The following is a 15,291-nucleotide window of genomic DNA, read 5'->3' on the forward strand; positions in this document are numbered from 1 at the left end:
GCTGCAGAAGGTTGTAAATCTAGTCAGCTACATTTTGGGCGCTAGCCTACAAAGTACCCAGGACATCTTTAGGGAGCGGTGTCTCAGAAAGGTAGCATCCATTATTAAGGACCTCCAGCACCCAGGGCATGCCCTTTTCTCACTGTTACCATCAGGTAGGAGATACAGAAGCCTGAAGGCACACACTCAGTGATTCAGGAACAGCTTCTTCCCCTCTGCCACCCGATTCCTAAATGGACATTGAATCTTTGGACACTACCTCACTCTTTTTAAAAAATATACAGTATTTCTGTTTTTGCATGTTTTTTAAAATCTATTCAACATACGTAATTGATTTACTTGTTTATTTATTATTATTATTTATTATTTTTTATTCTCTGCTTGATTATGTATTGCATTGAACTGCTGCTGCTAAGTTAACAAATTTTACATCACATGCTGGTGATAATAAACCTGATTCTGATTCTGATCAGCGTTGCTGTGTTGTTTGATACCTTGAACTCTAGGTCATAAGAGTGGGCTCCTAGGAATAGTGCCCAACGTTGTAACCGGGTAGCAGTCACCACCGGAATTCCCTTCCTGGGATTGAAAATGGACACAGATGCTGGTGATCTGTCACTAGCGTAAACTTTTGTCCGCAGAGGTAGTGGTGGAACTTCTTTATACCCATATTAGACGTAAGTGTCTATTGGTTGATCTGACGTTCTGTGCTCATCAGTGATCTTGAAGCAAACACAATTGGGTGTTTAGATCCATCCTTCATAATGTGTGACAAAACAGCTCCAATGCTATAAGGGGATGCATCACACACCAGTCTGATGGTCATAATGGGTAAGCAGTTCATCGGATGTTATTCGTCTCTTTGTTTCCTTGAATACTCTTTCACATCTTTCTGACCATTCTTGCTTTGTTCCTGTCTGTAACGGCACATTCAATGGATGCAGCACTGTAGCAATGTTGGGGAGAAACCAGTGGTAGTAGTTTACCAGGCCCAGGTATGACCTGAGTTGTGACACATTTTCTGGTTTGGGTGCCTGTAATACGGCTTCAGTCTTCTCTTGTGACTTATATAATGTCCACAATATGAATTTCAGTCCTGAAAAACTCTCATTTCTCTCTCTTTGCGTGTAAACCATACTCACTCAGCCTGGTAAGCACTTTACCAAGCTTCTGGAGGTGCTCTTCATCACATTTGCAAGTCACAATGATGTCATTGGGCAAACATTGTGTCCCTGGGATATCGTGGAGCACTTGGCCCATTGCTCTTTGCCAGATTGCTGGAGCTGAAGCGACGCCAAAGACGAGATGATTATACTGGAACAGTCCCTTGTGAGTGTTGATTGTGAGGAATTTCCTGCTTGACTCCTCAATCTCCATTTACAGATAGGCTTGTGACAAGTCAGTCTTTGAAAACCTGTCAAAGATACAAAAATGCCTTCTATTCGCGGTAGGGGATACTGCATAATACACAGGACCGGGTCGATGCTCACCTCGAAATCCCCACATATGCTAATGACTCCAGGCTTCCCTTTCTTGATCATCAGGACAATGGGCGTGGCCCAATCGCTCCACTCAGCCTTAGAGAGAATTCACTACACCCCCCAAGCTCTGCAGTTCAGCATCCAATTTAGGATGTAGTGCATAAGGCACTGGACATGCCTTATGGAATCCTGGTGTTGCTGTTTCATTCAGTTCAATTCTGGCCTTCTTGCCTTTGAGTTTACCAATCCCCTTCTCAAACATCTTCTTATTAGCATTAAGCAACTGTGCCAGTCTCTGGTTAGTGCTATCATTCGGACTGCCGTTGCCTGTTGATGTCACAGTGCGAGACTTGATTGAGTGCCAGTCTAGTTAGATTTTTCTCAACCATTTGCATCTGAAAAGTGCTAGCCTTTTCAATACATGAAGCTCTAACTGCTGTGTTTGGCCTCCATAGGTCACCTTCACTTTCAGTTTGCCTTTGGGAGACACTTATTTGCCTGTGAGGTCTTCTCTAATGGTATCTTAGAAAACAGTCTGTTGTAGTCAGCCCCTGGAATTATGGACAAAACTGAGCCTGTATCCAGCTCCATTTTCAGTTTTACACTAGACACATCTATTGAGATCCATATTATATTGTGATCTGCTTCAGTAACACGATGCTGTTCTAGGCATGACAGTCCACCTTTGTCAGACTCTATGTTGTCTGGTTCTGTTTTACATTCAGTAACTTTATGCATTTGCTTAGCTTTGTGTTTGAGCCTTTTCACACGTTTGTGCTTTTTGTCTGCCTTGCAGGCTCTCTCTATAAGGCATTGTCTGTGACACTTTCTGCAGACTGTCTCTTTGAACCAACAGTCATTTGCAGCATAGGAGGATTTGCCACATTGATAACACCTTTGGCTTTCTGCACCATTCAGGGTCATTTTGTGCATTTCACGTCCTAATCTTCTTTTCTGTAGTTCTGCTGTATACTTTGCTGCAGCCTCTAATGATATTGCAGTGGTCAATGGCCATTCTCAGGTTAGGTCTCTTTTCATTAGTAGCTTCTTTTGAGTGCTTTACTATGCATGCCACATTCAAGCCCTTAATGCATCAGAAAGTCCATCTCTAAAGTCACAGTACTGCAAAAGTTTGCACAGTTCTGCGATGTATTCTGAAATGCTTTCAACTTTTGACTTTTTCCTTTTGTAAAGTCTAAGTCTGTCAGCTATTGCTAGCCATGTAGGGCTCAAGTGATTTTTTTTAAATTGTAACAATTTCATCGAATATCTTGCTTGCTGGCTTTTCAGGGTTTACTAGGTTGTGTAAGAGAGTGTACGCCCTTGCACCCATTAAGCTAAGAAGCGTAGGGGCTTTCTTTTGCTCCTTCACGTTGTTCGTATTACAATACAGTTCCACCCTCTCGATATATGACTCCCAGCCTCATTAATGCTATGAAATTCATCAACTTTTCCGACTGAAGCCATTGCCACGTTATTTTCACTTTAAATTCAGCGTGTCTTTCACTGTTAATCACGGGCTTTCTTGTGTTGTTTAACACTTGCTGTTTTGTCACATAACTGTCGGTGCGGTTCGTGATATTTTCTGATATTCAGGTTCATACTCATCGCCAATTTGTTGTGCCTTTGCAACTACATATCAATTAAATAAAAGTACGCACACGGGAGACAGCTTTAACTGGTGTAGTCACATAGCCGCGAGAGAGGGTGGGAGATAACAATGCACATGTGCAGACTACAGATCTAAACTTAGTGCTGGGAGGGGATGTCATTGCTCTAAAAGAAATAGATCCATACATTACACTCTCTCCATAACTCATTCCTGCAACATCCTCGTAAATCTCCTCTGCACGCTTCCCAGATTAACGGCATCTTTGCTGCAGCAGGGTAACCAAAACTGAACACAATATTCAAAATGTAGCCTTACCAATGTCTTGTACAACTGCAACACGTCATCCCAACTTCTCTACTCAGTACCCTGACTGATGAAGGCCAGTTTGCCTAAATCCTTCTCAATTTGAAATGCAACCACTGCCAAATGAACGACACACAGAAAGAAGCTAATATAAGCTCAGGCCATCCAAAGCACTTTGCAACAGGGTCCTAGGCTGGAGTTCTGTACCACTATGGCTTTGAGGTTCACTGCCACACTGAACAATGTTTTCAGTCCCTCACAGTGCACATATTCCAGGAGCTAAAGCGCTGGGACACTACAAATTCACAGTAATAAGAAGACTAGACCACCCAGGCTTCTTCATCTGCTGTGTGTTGGCCACCCATTTACACTATTCCTGCACTACTCCCAGTTTTAAAATTCTCCCCACATTCTCATCTGCCCCGTCAGATTCTCCACTCTAGGGACCATTCACAGCAGCCAATTGATTCACTCATCTTTGGGATGAGGGCAGAGACCAGAGTACCGGGGGGGAAGGGAGCGGAGGGGACTGACCATGTGCTCACAGGGAGAATATGCAAATTCCACACCTTATTAGGATTGAACCTAGTTCTCCACTGTGCCATCTTGCCATCTTCTGTATATGTTTAAAATGTCAGTTTCTAATAACTGTAAAATTGGTTCTAACATTCTGTTCTCTTCATTGTTCAAACATTAACTTATCTTCCCTTCAGTATATTGATACAAGTTATCTGAAGAGAGGAGGCAGTGGTCCATTTTAAACAGGGGTAGCATGGTAGCATAACGGTTAGTGTAATACAGGTACACTACCAGGATCTGGTTCAATTCTTGCCACGTGGATTTCCCCCAGGTGCTCTGGTTTCCTCCCATTTTCCAAAGACTTATGGGTTTCGGGTTAGTAAGCTGTGGGCATGCTCTGTTGGTGCCGGAAGCATGGTGCCACGTGCGGGCTGCCCCAGCACATCTTCAGTGTTGGTCTTGGATGCAAACCAGAAGCGTTTCTTTCGTTGGCATCACCGTCACAGGGAAACCAAACCAAAGCATGTCTGCAATGTAGAGCCCGGTTTAGAGAGATGTTTGTACCTGGTGCTTGCTCCCATTTCGAAGACAGCGCATTGTACATATGGGACTTACGTGCATGTGCTGCTGTGGGTGTAACACCAGAAACTTAGTGTTCTCCTCCCGGTCACTGCTTGAAGATTTTAGGGTATTTTTGGGGTCCACGTCCAAGACACAGAAGGGTCTTTGCAACAAAAAGTGGAAGCACAGAGGGGTCTCCATGGGGTTTGTCAGCTTCAAGCCGCGTGTCCTCAGGACTTCTCGCTGTATCTGGGTAGACACATTTACTTTGTTACTGTGTGCTCCACAGTGACCCCTACAGGACAATACAAGCACAGTGCCAGGTTTGATGGTGACTAAGGGACTGAGAGTACATGGGGTTACAGACTGCAGGTATCAAAGGCAAAGAACCAGCAGAAAAATTGGGAACACATCTTTACAAAACACAATGTTAGCATGAGGATGTTCCCAGGACTTGAGAGCTTGAGTTGCAGGGAATGGTTAAATATGTTAGGACTTTATTCCCTGGAGCACAGGAAAATGAGGGAAGATTTGATAGCGGTATATAAACTTATGAGGGGTATAGATAGGGTGAACAAAACCAGGCTTTTTCTGCTGAAGCTGGGTGAGGCTAGAACTGTAAGGTCATGGGTAGGAAATGAAAGATGAAATATTTAACGGGACCTGAAGAGAACTTCTTCCCTCAGAGAGTGGTGAGAGTGTGGAACGAACTGCCAGCGGAAGTGGTGGATGAGGGGTTTAATTTCAACGTTTAAGAGAAGTTTAGATAGGTACATAGATGGTCTTTTGTGTACCTATAGGCCAACTGAACCAATGGTAGATCAACTTCTGATGAGACCCTAGTTATTTGGGCAAGGTACATGAGGAGCTCTTCCAACACGGGAGTGTACACCAGAAAAGACCAGGGTCTTTTGGAAAGGTAGAAAGAAAAGTAGGAAGAACATCAAGGAGAAGTATTTCATGGCAAATGGTCTGAGTCTGGGGGACACGGGAGAAGTGAGCTATAGATGGAGAGGCTAGAAACATGGACAAAGATTTCAAATCTGACCAAGAATGCAATGATAGATCAGCAAGCTTGGATCAGGAGGAGAACACGGGACAGAGTGCATTAGCAGCAGAGCCTGAATATATGAATATGGTGGTAGAGGCCAATACATTTGGGACTTTTACATAGGAACATGGAAACATAGAAAGCCTACAGCACAATACAGGCCCTTCGGCCCACAAAGCTGTGCCGAACATGTCCTTACCTTAGAACTACTTAGGCTAACCCATGGCCCTCTATTTTTCTGAGCTCCATGTATCCATTCAGGAGTCTCTTAAAAGACCCTATCGTTTCCGTCTCCACCGCCGCCACCGGCAGCCCATTCCATGTACTCACCACTCTCTGTGTAAAAAACTTACCCCTGACATCTCCTCCGTACCTACTTCCAAGCACCATAAAACTATGCCATCTCGTGCTAGCCATTTCAGCCCTAGGGAAAAGCCTCTGGCTATCCACACGATCGATGCCTCTCATTATCTTGTATACCTCTATCAGGTCACCTCTCACTCTCCGTTGCTCCAAGGAAAAAAGGCCAAGTTCACTCAACCTATTCTCATAAGGCATGCGCCCCAATCCAGGAAACATCCTTGTAAATCTCCTCTGCACCCTTTCTATGGTTTCCACATCCTTTCCTGTAGTGAGGCAACCAGAACTGAGCACAGTACTCCAAGTGGGGTCTGACCAGAATCCTATATAGCTGCATCGTTACCTCTCGGTTCTTAAACTCAATCCCACGATTGATGAAGGCCAATGCACCGTATGCCTTCTTAACCACAGAGTCAACCTGCGCAGCAGCTTTGAGTGTCCTATGGACTCGGACCCCAAGATCCCTCTGATCCTGCACACTGCCAAGAGTCTTACCATTAATGCTATATTCTGCCATCATATTTGACCTACCAAAATGAACCACCTCACACTTATCTGGGTTGAACTCCATCTGTCACTTCTCAGCCCAGTTTTGCATCCTATCAATATCCTGCTGTAACCTCTAACAGCCCTCCACACTATCCACAACACCTCCAACCTTTGTGATTTTTATAAATGACCTGGATGAGGAAGTGGAGGGATGGGTTAGTAAGTTTGCTGATGACACAAAGAGTAGTGGTCCCAGAACAGATCCCTGAGGCACACCACTGGTCACCGGCCTCCAGGCAGAATATGACCCGTCTACAACCACTCCAAGGAAGTCTACAACCTTGGAAGTCTACAACCACTCCTTCTGTGGGCAAGCCAGTTCTGGATCCACAAAGCAATGTCCCGTGGATCCCATGCCTCTTTACTTTCTCAATAAGCCTTGCAAGGGGTACCGTATCAAATGCCTTGCTGAAATCCATACACACTACATCTACTGCTCTACCTTCATCAATGTGTTTAGTCACATCCTCAAAAAATTCAATCAGGTTCGTAAGGCACAACCTGTCTCTGACAAAGCCATGTTGACTATTCCTAATCATATTATGCCTCTCTAAATGTTCATAAATCCTGCCTCTCAGGATCTTCTCCATCAACTTACCAACCACTGAAGTAAGACTCACTGGTCTATAATTTCCTGGGCTATCTCTACTCCCTTTTTTGAATAAGGGAACCACATCCACAACCCTAAGAGACATTTAGATAGGCACATAAATGTGAGAAAAATGGAAGGATATGGACTTTATGAAAGCAGAGGGATTAGTTTAGTTGGCTATTTGATTACTAATTTAATTGGTCTGGCACAAGCAACGTTGTGGGCCAGAAGGCCTGTTACTCAGCTGTACTGTTCTATGTTCTGTAAAACGGAAGGAACACAAGCTCTGCTGTAATTGAGTTACTGCTTTGGGACCTGAGCTAAGGTGAGGACATGATCCAAGGTCTTATGCATCAGTAGATTCTGCAGATGCTGGAAATCCAGAGCAACACAGACAAAATGTTGGAGGAACCCAGCAACTATGTAAGGGAATAAGCAGACAATATTTTGATCTAAGACTTTTTATTAGGACCGGAAAGGAAAGCAGAATAAGAAGCTGGGAGGTGAGGAAGGAGTACAAGCTGGTAGGTGGCAGGTGAGGGGAAGAAGTGAGAAGATGGAAAGGGTGAAGGGTTGAAGAAGGAGGAATCTGATAGCAGAGGAGAGTGGTTGCCTTACTCATAATCAATGGCTTGTGGCTGACTGGGAAGTGCATGAGGAACTTTGTATGATAACACAACTGACCTTAGCTGTGATTTGAAGGTTAAAACGGGCTGCTGCTGTGTAAACTCAAAGGTCAGGTCCAGTTTATTGTCATATGAACAAGTATGGTGAAGTAGAGTTACAACAGAAAAATTGCTTACAGCAGTGTCACAGGCATGTAGGTTCTAGTGTACAAAACAGTGAAGAAATAAAAAACTAATGAAGCAACACAATAGTGCAAATTAAAGCGCAATTAGAAACAAGTCCATGGTACTGTAAGAGCTGGTCCGTAGTTTTCCATTGTTGAAGTAGAGTTAGAGTTGGGGTGGTCAGTCCAGGAACCTGATGGCTGAAGGGAAGCAGCTGTTCTTGAACCTGGTGGTATGGGACTTCAGGCTTCTATACCACCTGCCCAATGGTAGCTGAGGGAAGATGGTTGGTGCGGATGGTGGATATTGTTGATGATAAAGGTAGCAGAAGTTCTCTGTCCTACCACGGAACAGGAGCTCAACAAGGAATGAATGCCTCTGAGTCAAGGGAGAGGAGAATATTTAAACCCAGGTTTAATTTCTACTATTGTCTGTAAGGAGATTGTATGTTCTCTCTGTAATTGTGTGAGTTTCCTCCGGGTGCTCTTATTCCAAAGACATATGGGTTAACAGGTTAATTGGTCACATGAGTGTAATTGGACAGCATGGCCTCATTTGGGCAGAAGAGCATGTTACTGTGCTGTATAAAATAAATAAAATAAGAGAAAACTTGACCCAAAATCTTAAGTTATTGTTGGACATCTCCTCACCTTTCCATTCAGACCATCAGGAATCAAATCACTTGCTGCCGCATAAAACATAAGGTTATCGTCATCATCGTCATCAATCTCCACTGTTAGCCTGGGCAGAAAATGTTCATGAGCACAAGAAATGTCCTTGAGTTTTCTGCAATAATTTGTCAGTTCATTGAACATAGAGTAATACAGCACAGGAAATGGTCCTTTAGCTCACGATGTCTGCGTCGAACACAAGTGTTGAATTAAACTAAATCATTTCTGCCTCTGATATACAAGTTCTTTCATTTCCAGCATGTCCGTGGGTCTATTTAACAGCCTCTTAATTGTCACTGTTGTACCTGCATCCATTACCACCCCTCACCCACAACTCTCTGTGGAAAAAAAGCTTGCCCCATCATCCCCTTTAAAATTTTATCCTGAATTCTTCCAACATTTTGTGCTTGTTGCTCCTCACCTTAAATGCATGTTTTCTGATATTTGACATTTCTATCATGGGAAAAAGACTCTATCTATTCTTCTCATAATGTTTTTTGTCAGGTTCTATAACTCTACAAGTCACCCCGCTCTTCCTGTCTGTCAGTATTTCTCAGCATTCGGGTACTCCTCCGCCCCAGGTACAATTTCTTGCTGTATCCCTAGTGATAAAGGAACCCTTTTCTTTATAGCATCTGCAGTTTCTTCTCCAACATTAAGTCATGGTGTCACAGCACAGAAACAGGCCCATCAGCCCATCTAGTCCATGCCAAACTGTTATTCCCACACTTGGACCATAGCCCTCCATACCCCTCCCATCCATGGACCTATTCAAACTTCTCTCAAACGTTGCAATCAAACCCACAGCCACCAGTTCTGCTGGCAGTCAAAGACAAATTGCAGCACAGTGATTATATGAAGTTGGCTCACCATTGCGAGGAAGGGATTTAGTGAATGTCAGACATGAGTTCATTGGAAAAATGCAGATACTGAAGTGGGGAGACACATAGACCATAAAACATAGAAATCTACAGCACATTACAGGCCCTTCGGCCCACAATGTTGTGCCGACCACGTGACCTACTCTAGAAACTGCCTAGAATTTCCCTAGTGCATAGCCCTCTATTTTTCTAAGCTCCATGTACCTATCCAAGAGTCTCTTAAAAGACCCTATTGTATCCATCTCTACCACCATGGCTGGCATTGCATTCCACACACTGACCACTCTCTGTGTGAAAAACTTACCCCTGACATCCCTGTCTGTACCTACTTCCAAGCACCTTAAAACTATGCCCCCTCTGCCATTTCAGCCCTGGGAAAAAGCCTCTGGTTATCCAAATGATCAATGCCTCTCATTATCTTATACAACTATATCTGGTCACCTCTCCCCCTCCGTCACTCCAAGAAGAAAAGGCCAAGTTCACTTAACCTATTCTCATAAGGCATACTCCCCAATCCAGGCAACATCCTTGTAAATCTTTTCTGCACTCTCTCTGTATAGTACCCACATCCTTCCTGTAGTGAGGTGTCCAGAACTGAAATAACACTTCAAGTGGGGTCTAACCAAGGTCTTATATAGCTGGAACATTACCTCACAGCTCTTCAACTCAGTCCCATGGTTGATGAATGCTAACACACCATACACCTTCTTAACAACACAGTCAACCTGTGCAGCAGCTTTGAGTGTCCTATTGACACTGACCCCAGGATCTCTCAGATTCTCCACGCTACCAACAGTCATACCATTAATACCATATTCTGCTCTCTCTAAAGTTAATAGGGGAAAGGTTCCATGTGGACTACACAGATCCTTGGCCTAACTGAATTTATTGATCTCAAAAGGGCATGGAGGTAGAAAATGTACTTCGGTTTTACATAGAACATTGAATGGTACTATAGAGTACATGCCTATTCCAAGATCAATCTAACCATTCCCTTCTGCATACACTTCCATTTTTCTATCACCCATGTGCCTATCTAAGAGTTGCTTAAATGTCCCTAATGCATCTGTCTCTAACACCACCCCTGGCAGAGTGTTCACTCTGAACATAAAAACATATGAAATAGGAGCAGGAGTCGGCCATCTGGCCCGTCGAGCCTGCTCCACCATTCAATAAGATCATGGCTGATCTGGCCATGGACTCATCTCCACCTACCTGCCTTTTCCCCATAACCCTTAATTCCCCTACTATGCAAAAATCTATCCAGCCTTGTCTTAAGTATATTTACTGAGGTAGCCTCCACTGCTTCATTGGGCAGAGAATTCCACAGATTCACCACTCTCTGGGAAAAACAGTTCCTCCTCATCTCCGTCCTAAATCTAGTCCCCTGAATCTTGAGGTTATGTCCCCTAGTTCTAACCTCACCTACCAGTGGAAACAACTTACCTGCCTCTATCTTATCTATCCCTTTCAGAATTTTATATGTTTCTATAAGCTCTCCTGTCATTTTTCTGAATTCCAGCAAGTACAGTCCCAGGCGACTCAATCTCCCCTCATAGTCTAACCCCCTCATCTCTGGAATCAGCCTGGTGAACCTCCTCTTCACTGCGTCCAGAACCAGAATATTCTTCCTCAAGTACAGAGACCAGAACTGCACGCAGTACTCCAGGTGCGGCCTCACCAGTACCCTGTACAGTTGCAGCATAACCTCCCTATCTTAAATTCAATCCCTATCGCAATGAAGGCCAACATCCCAATCGCCTTCGCAGGCTGCACCTGCAAACCAGCCTTTTGTGATTCGTGTACACGTACTCCCAAGTCCCTCTGCACAGAAGCATGCTGCAATATTTTACCACTTAAATAATAATCTCCCCTTTCGTTTTTCCTTCCAAAGTGGATGATTTCGCATTTACCAACATTGTACTCTATCCGCCAGACCCTTGCCCAGTCACTTAACCTATCTATAACTTGCAGTGGAAACTTATAACTTGATTTTAACTGACATGTGGCTGTTGTGTTTTACTATTTATTGTTATGTTTATTATTTAGTGTTGCATTTGTCATGTTATGATTGCACTACTCCTGAGAAACACTGTCTCATTCTGCCCTGCAGAGTTGATATACGGTTAGAATGACAATAAAGTTTTTTGAATCTTGAATCTTTGAATCTTGAATATCTCTCTGCAGACTCTGCGTATCTTCTGCACAATTTGCTTTTCCTCTCAATTGAGTATCATCAGCAAACTTAGATACACTACACTCGGTCCCCTCTTCCAGATCGTTAGCGTATATTGTGAACAGTTGCAGGGCCAACACCGATCCCTGTGATTACCAACCAGAGTAACACACATGTATCCCAATTTATTAGCTAACCAATCCTCTATCCATGCTAATACATCACCCCCAACTCTATGCATCCTTATCTTATGGATAAGTCTTTTATAAGGCACCTTATCGAATGCCTTCTGGAAATCCACCTGTTCCCCTCTATCCACTGCACTCATTATATCCTCAAAGAACTCCAGTAAGTTTGTCAAACAGGACCTGCCTTTGCAGAATTCATGCCTCGTCTGCCTGATGGATCTCCGGGTTAAAAAAAAAACCTACCTCTGACATCCCCTCTATACTTTCCTGCAAAAACCTTAAAATTGTGCCCCCTTGTATTAGGCATTTTATTGCTTTATTTTGGTATAAGATAGTGTTGTAGGTTGCAGTTGCCTTCTGTGTCCTTGAGGGGAAAACAGAAGATTTGGCAGGGTTACACTAACTGCTCTTTACACTAACCTGTGATCTTAGCTGTGTGAGAAATGGGATAAGAAATGAGCTCTGGTGTGAAACAGAGCCGGTATCAGCCATGATGCCAATCTAAATGAATCCCTTCTGCCTACACATGGCGTGCATCCCACCATTTCCTGCCTGTTCACGTGCCTATTGGTGTAGACATGGTGGCCGGAGGGCCCGTTCCTGTGCTGTAGTTTGCTCTTGTATCTTCATCCATCACTTCCTCTGGCAGCACACTCCACCAGCTAATACTCTGTGTTGGAACAAAACTTGCTACGTAAGTCTTTACACTTCCCCCTTTTTACGTAAGCTATGCTCCCTTGTATTTGGGGAGAAGACTCCACACTCAGTGGTGCTTCCTGTACCTAATAAGTGGCCACTGAGTGTGTGTCCATGGTCTTCAGCTGCTGTAGCCCGTCCACTTCCAGGTTCAACATGCTGTGCTCTTCTGCACACCACAGTTGTGACAGTGAGTTATTGTCACCTTCCTGTCAGCTTGAAGCAGTCTGGCCATTCTCCTCTGACCTCTCTCATTAACAAGGCATTTTCATCCACAAAAGTGCTACTCATTGGATGTTTTTTGTTTCTCAAACCATTCTCTATAAACTCTAGAGACTGTTGGGTGTGAAAATCCCAGGAAATCAGCAGTTCCTGAGGTACTCAAACCACTCCATCTGGCACCAACAATCATTCCACGGTGAAAGTTACTTAGATTACATTTCTTCCCCATTCTGATGTTTGGTCTGAACAACTGAATCTCTTGACCATATCTGCATGTTTTTATGCACTGAGTTGCTGCCACATGATTGTCTGATTAGATATTTACATTAAGGAGCAGGTGTACAGGTATACCTAATGAAGTGGTCACTGAGTTTATGTATCCATTCTATACATCTCATTAATTTATAAACTGCTATCAGAATGCCCCTCAGCCTCCAACCCTCCAAGCTTGGACAAACTCTCCTAGTTATTACTTCTAATCCTTCTGCAGTTAATATTCCCATCCAAGATGATTACATAGAAGACTCCTACTACTTTACAAATACCTCTGGAGAGGAAAAAGTGATGAATGACAGATTGAGGAAGATAGGTCATAAGATGAGACCATAAAGTACAGAAGCAGAACTAGGCCATTCAGCCCATCGAGTCAGTTCTGACATTCAATTGTGGCTGATTTTTTTTCAACTCCATTCTCCTGCCTTTTCCCAAACCTCTCTCATACCTTTTAACCCCTTAACCAAATACCTATCAATCTCTGCTTTTTAAGCACCCGATGATTTGGCCTCCACAGCCCTCTTGGCAATGAATTCTATAGGTCTCCACCCTCTGGCTGATGAAATTCTTCCTCATCTCAACTTTCAAGGTATGTGTCTTTATTCTGAGGCTGTATGCTTCGATTTTAGTCACTCTTACTCGATGGGCCAAATGGCCTAATTGTATTCCTTTGTGTTATGGAAACACCCTGTCCACTCTATCCAGACCTGTAGCATTCAGTAAATGGATGAAATCTTTCTCTGAAACACTTCCTGAGAAACAATGCCACCTGTCCCCTTAGCTTTCACATACTGAATAGTACATAGAGACCCCACCCCTCCAAAGGAAAGAAAGCTGGGAAATGCCAGAACGTTGTACTCACATTGCAGCCTTAACAGTTGCAGTAAAGTCTATCCGCAAAGGCTCTGTTTTATATCCTTGGTCTCGTTTTACCTTCCCAGGTACACCAAATGCCACCTGTAAAAATGCCAACAAGCCAGATTAAAGTTTATTTATTACATATACATGAAAACATACAGCTGTATGCAAAAGTCTTAGGCACATATATATAGCTAAGGTGCCCAAGACTTCTACACAGTACTGCATTTGTCAACGTGGAGACGTGGAGTGGAAAGCAAGTTTGTAAATCTGGCAGGAGCAAACGATGTTGGGAATGGTGAGGATGGAGCACCACAGGAGGGCTGTGGGACAAATGGCAGAGGAGTGCCAGGGGTGGAGGTTGGCGTGGGTGCAGACACACCCAGTCCTGAAACACCAGGCAAGGTCATTGGCTTCCAAACAATTGGTTTATTGATCATTACAGAATGTCTCCCTGGTGCTTCCCACTCTTCCCCCTCCCACCCTTTTCACAACCATGATTGTCCTTTCCCACTCTCAGTCCACAAAAGAGACCCATTTCAGAATCAGGTTTATCATCACTCACGTATGTCATAGAGAATTACAGAGAAGTACAGCACAGAAACGGGTCTTTTGGCCCATCTTGTCCATGCCAAAATCATTTAAACTGCCTACTCCCATCTATCCACCAGGACCATAGCCCTCCACACCCCTACTATCCATGTACCTATCCAAACTTCTCTTAAACATGAAATCGAGCTTGCGTGCACCACTTGTGCCGGCAGCTTATTCTACACTCTCATGACCCTCCAAGTGAAGAAGTTTCCCCTCATGTTCCCCCTAAACTTCACACCTTTCACCCTTAGCCCTTGATCTCTGGTTGTAGTCTCACCTAACCTCAGTGGAAAAAGCCTTTGCATTTACCCTATCTATACCCCAAATAATTTTGTGGACAATTATCAAATCCCCCTTCAGTCTTCTGCTTTCTAAAGTCCTAACCTATTCAGTCTTTCCTTATAACTCAGGTCCTTCAGACTCGGCAACATCCTTGCGAATTTTCTCTGTACTCTTTCAACCTTGTTTACATCTTTCCTGGAGGTAGGTGACCAAAACTGCATACAATACTCAAAATTAGACCTCACCAATGCCTTACACAACTTCAACATACCATACCATCTCCGGTACTCAGTGCATAGATTTAAAAAGGCCAGTATGCCAAAAGCTTTCTTTGTGACCATATCTACCTCTGATGCTACTTTCAACGAACTATGGACCTGTAGTCCCAGATCCCTTCATTCTACCACACTTCTCAGTCCCCTACCATTCACTGTGGTTGGTCCTACCTAAGTGCAAAACCCTGCACCATCTGCATTAATTTCCATCTGCCATTTTTCCTACTGACGCAGAACTTCTACATGTCATGATAGCCTTCCCCACTGCCCACTACACCCCCAGTCTTGGTGTCTTTCACAAATTTGCTGATCCAGTTAACCACATTATCAACCAGATTACTGTTATAGGTGACAAA

At 43.7% G+C, this 15,291-nt stretch overlaps 1 protein-coding gene across 5 annotated transcripts in view; it reads right to left on the bottom strand.

Annotated features, from left to right (window-relative positions):
* The window catches only part of dlec1 (DLEC1 cilia and flagella associated protein), a 209,298-nt gene that overhangs the window by 14,395 nt on the left and 179,612 nt on the right, over positions 1–15,291 (bottom strand). For all 5 annotated transcript variants that reach the window (XM_072254199.1, XM_072254200.1, XM_072254195.1 and 2 more), the window contains 3 exons: positions 13,789–13,883; positions 8,470–8,560; positions 4,531–4,725 (listed from right to left, as the gene is read on the bottom strand). In XM_072254199.1, the coding sequence (XP_072110300.1) occupies positions 4,531–4,725; positions 8,470–8,560; positions 13,789–13,883 (381 nt within the window). The remainder of the gene's footprint in view (positions 1–4,530; positions 4,726–8,469; positions 8,561–13,788; positions 13,884–15,291) is intronic.

This window comes from Mobula birostris, chromosome 3 (genome assembly GCF_030028105.1).
Source record: "Mobula birostris isolate sMobBir1 chromosome 3, sMobBir1.hap1, whole genome shotgun sequence".
Taxonomy (NCBI): domain Eukaryota; kingdom Metazoa; phylum Chordata; class Chondrichthyes; order Myliobatiformes; family Myliobatidae; genus Mobula; species Mobula birostris.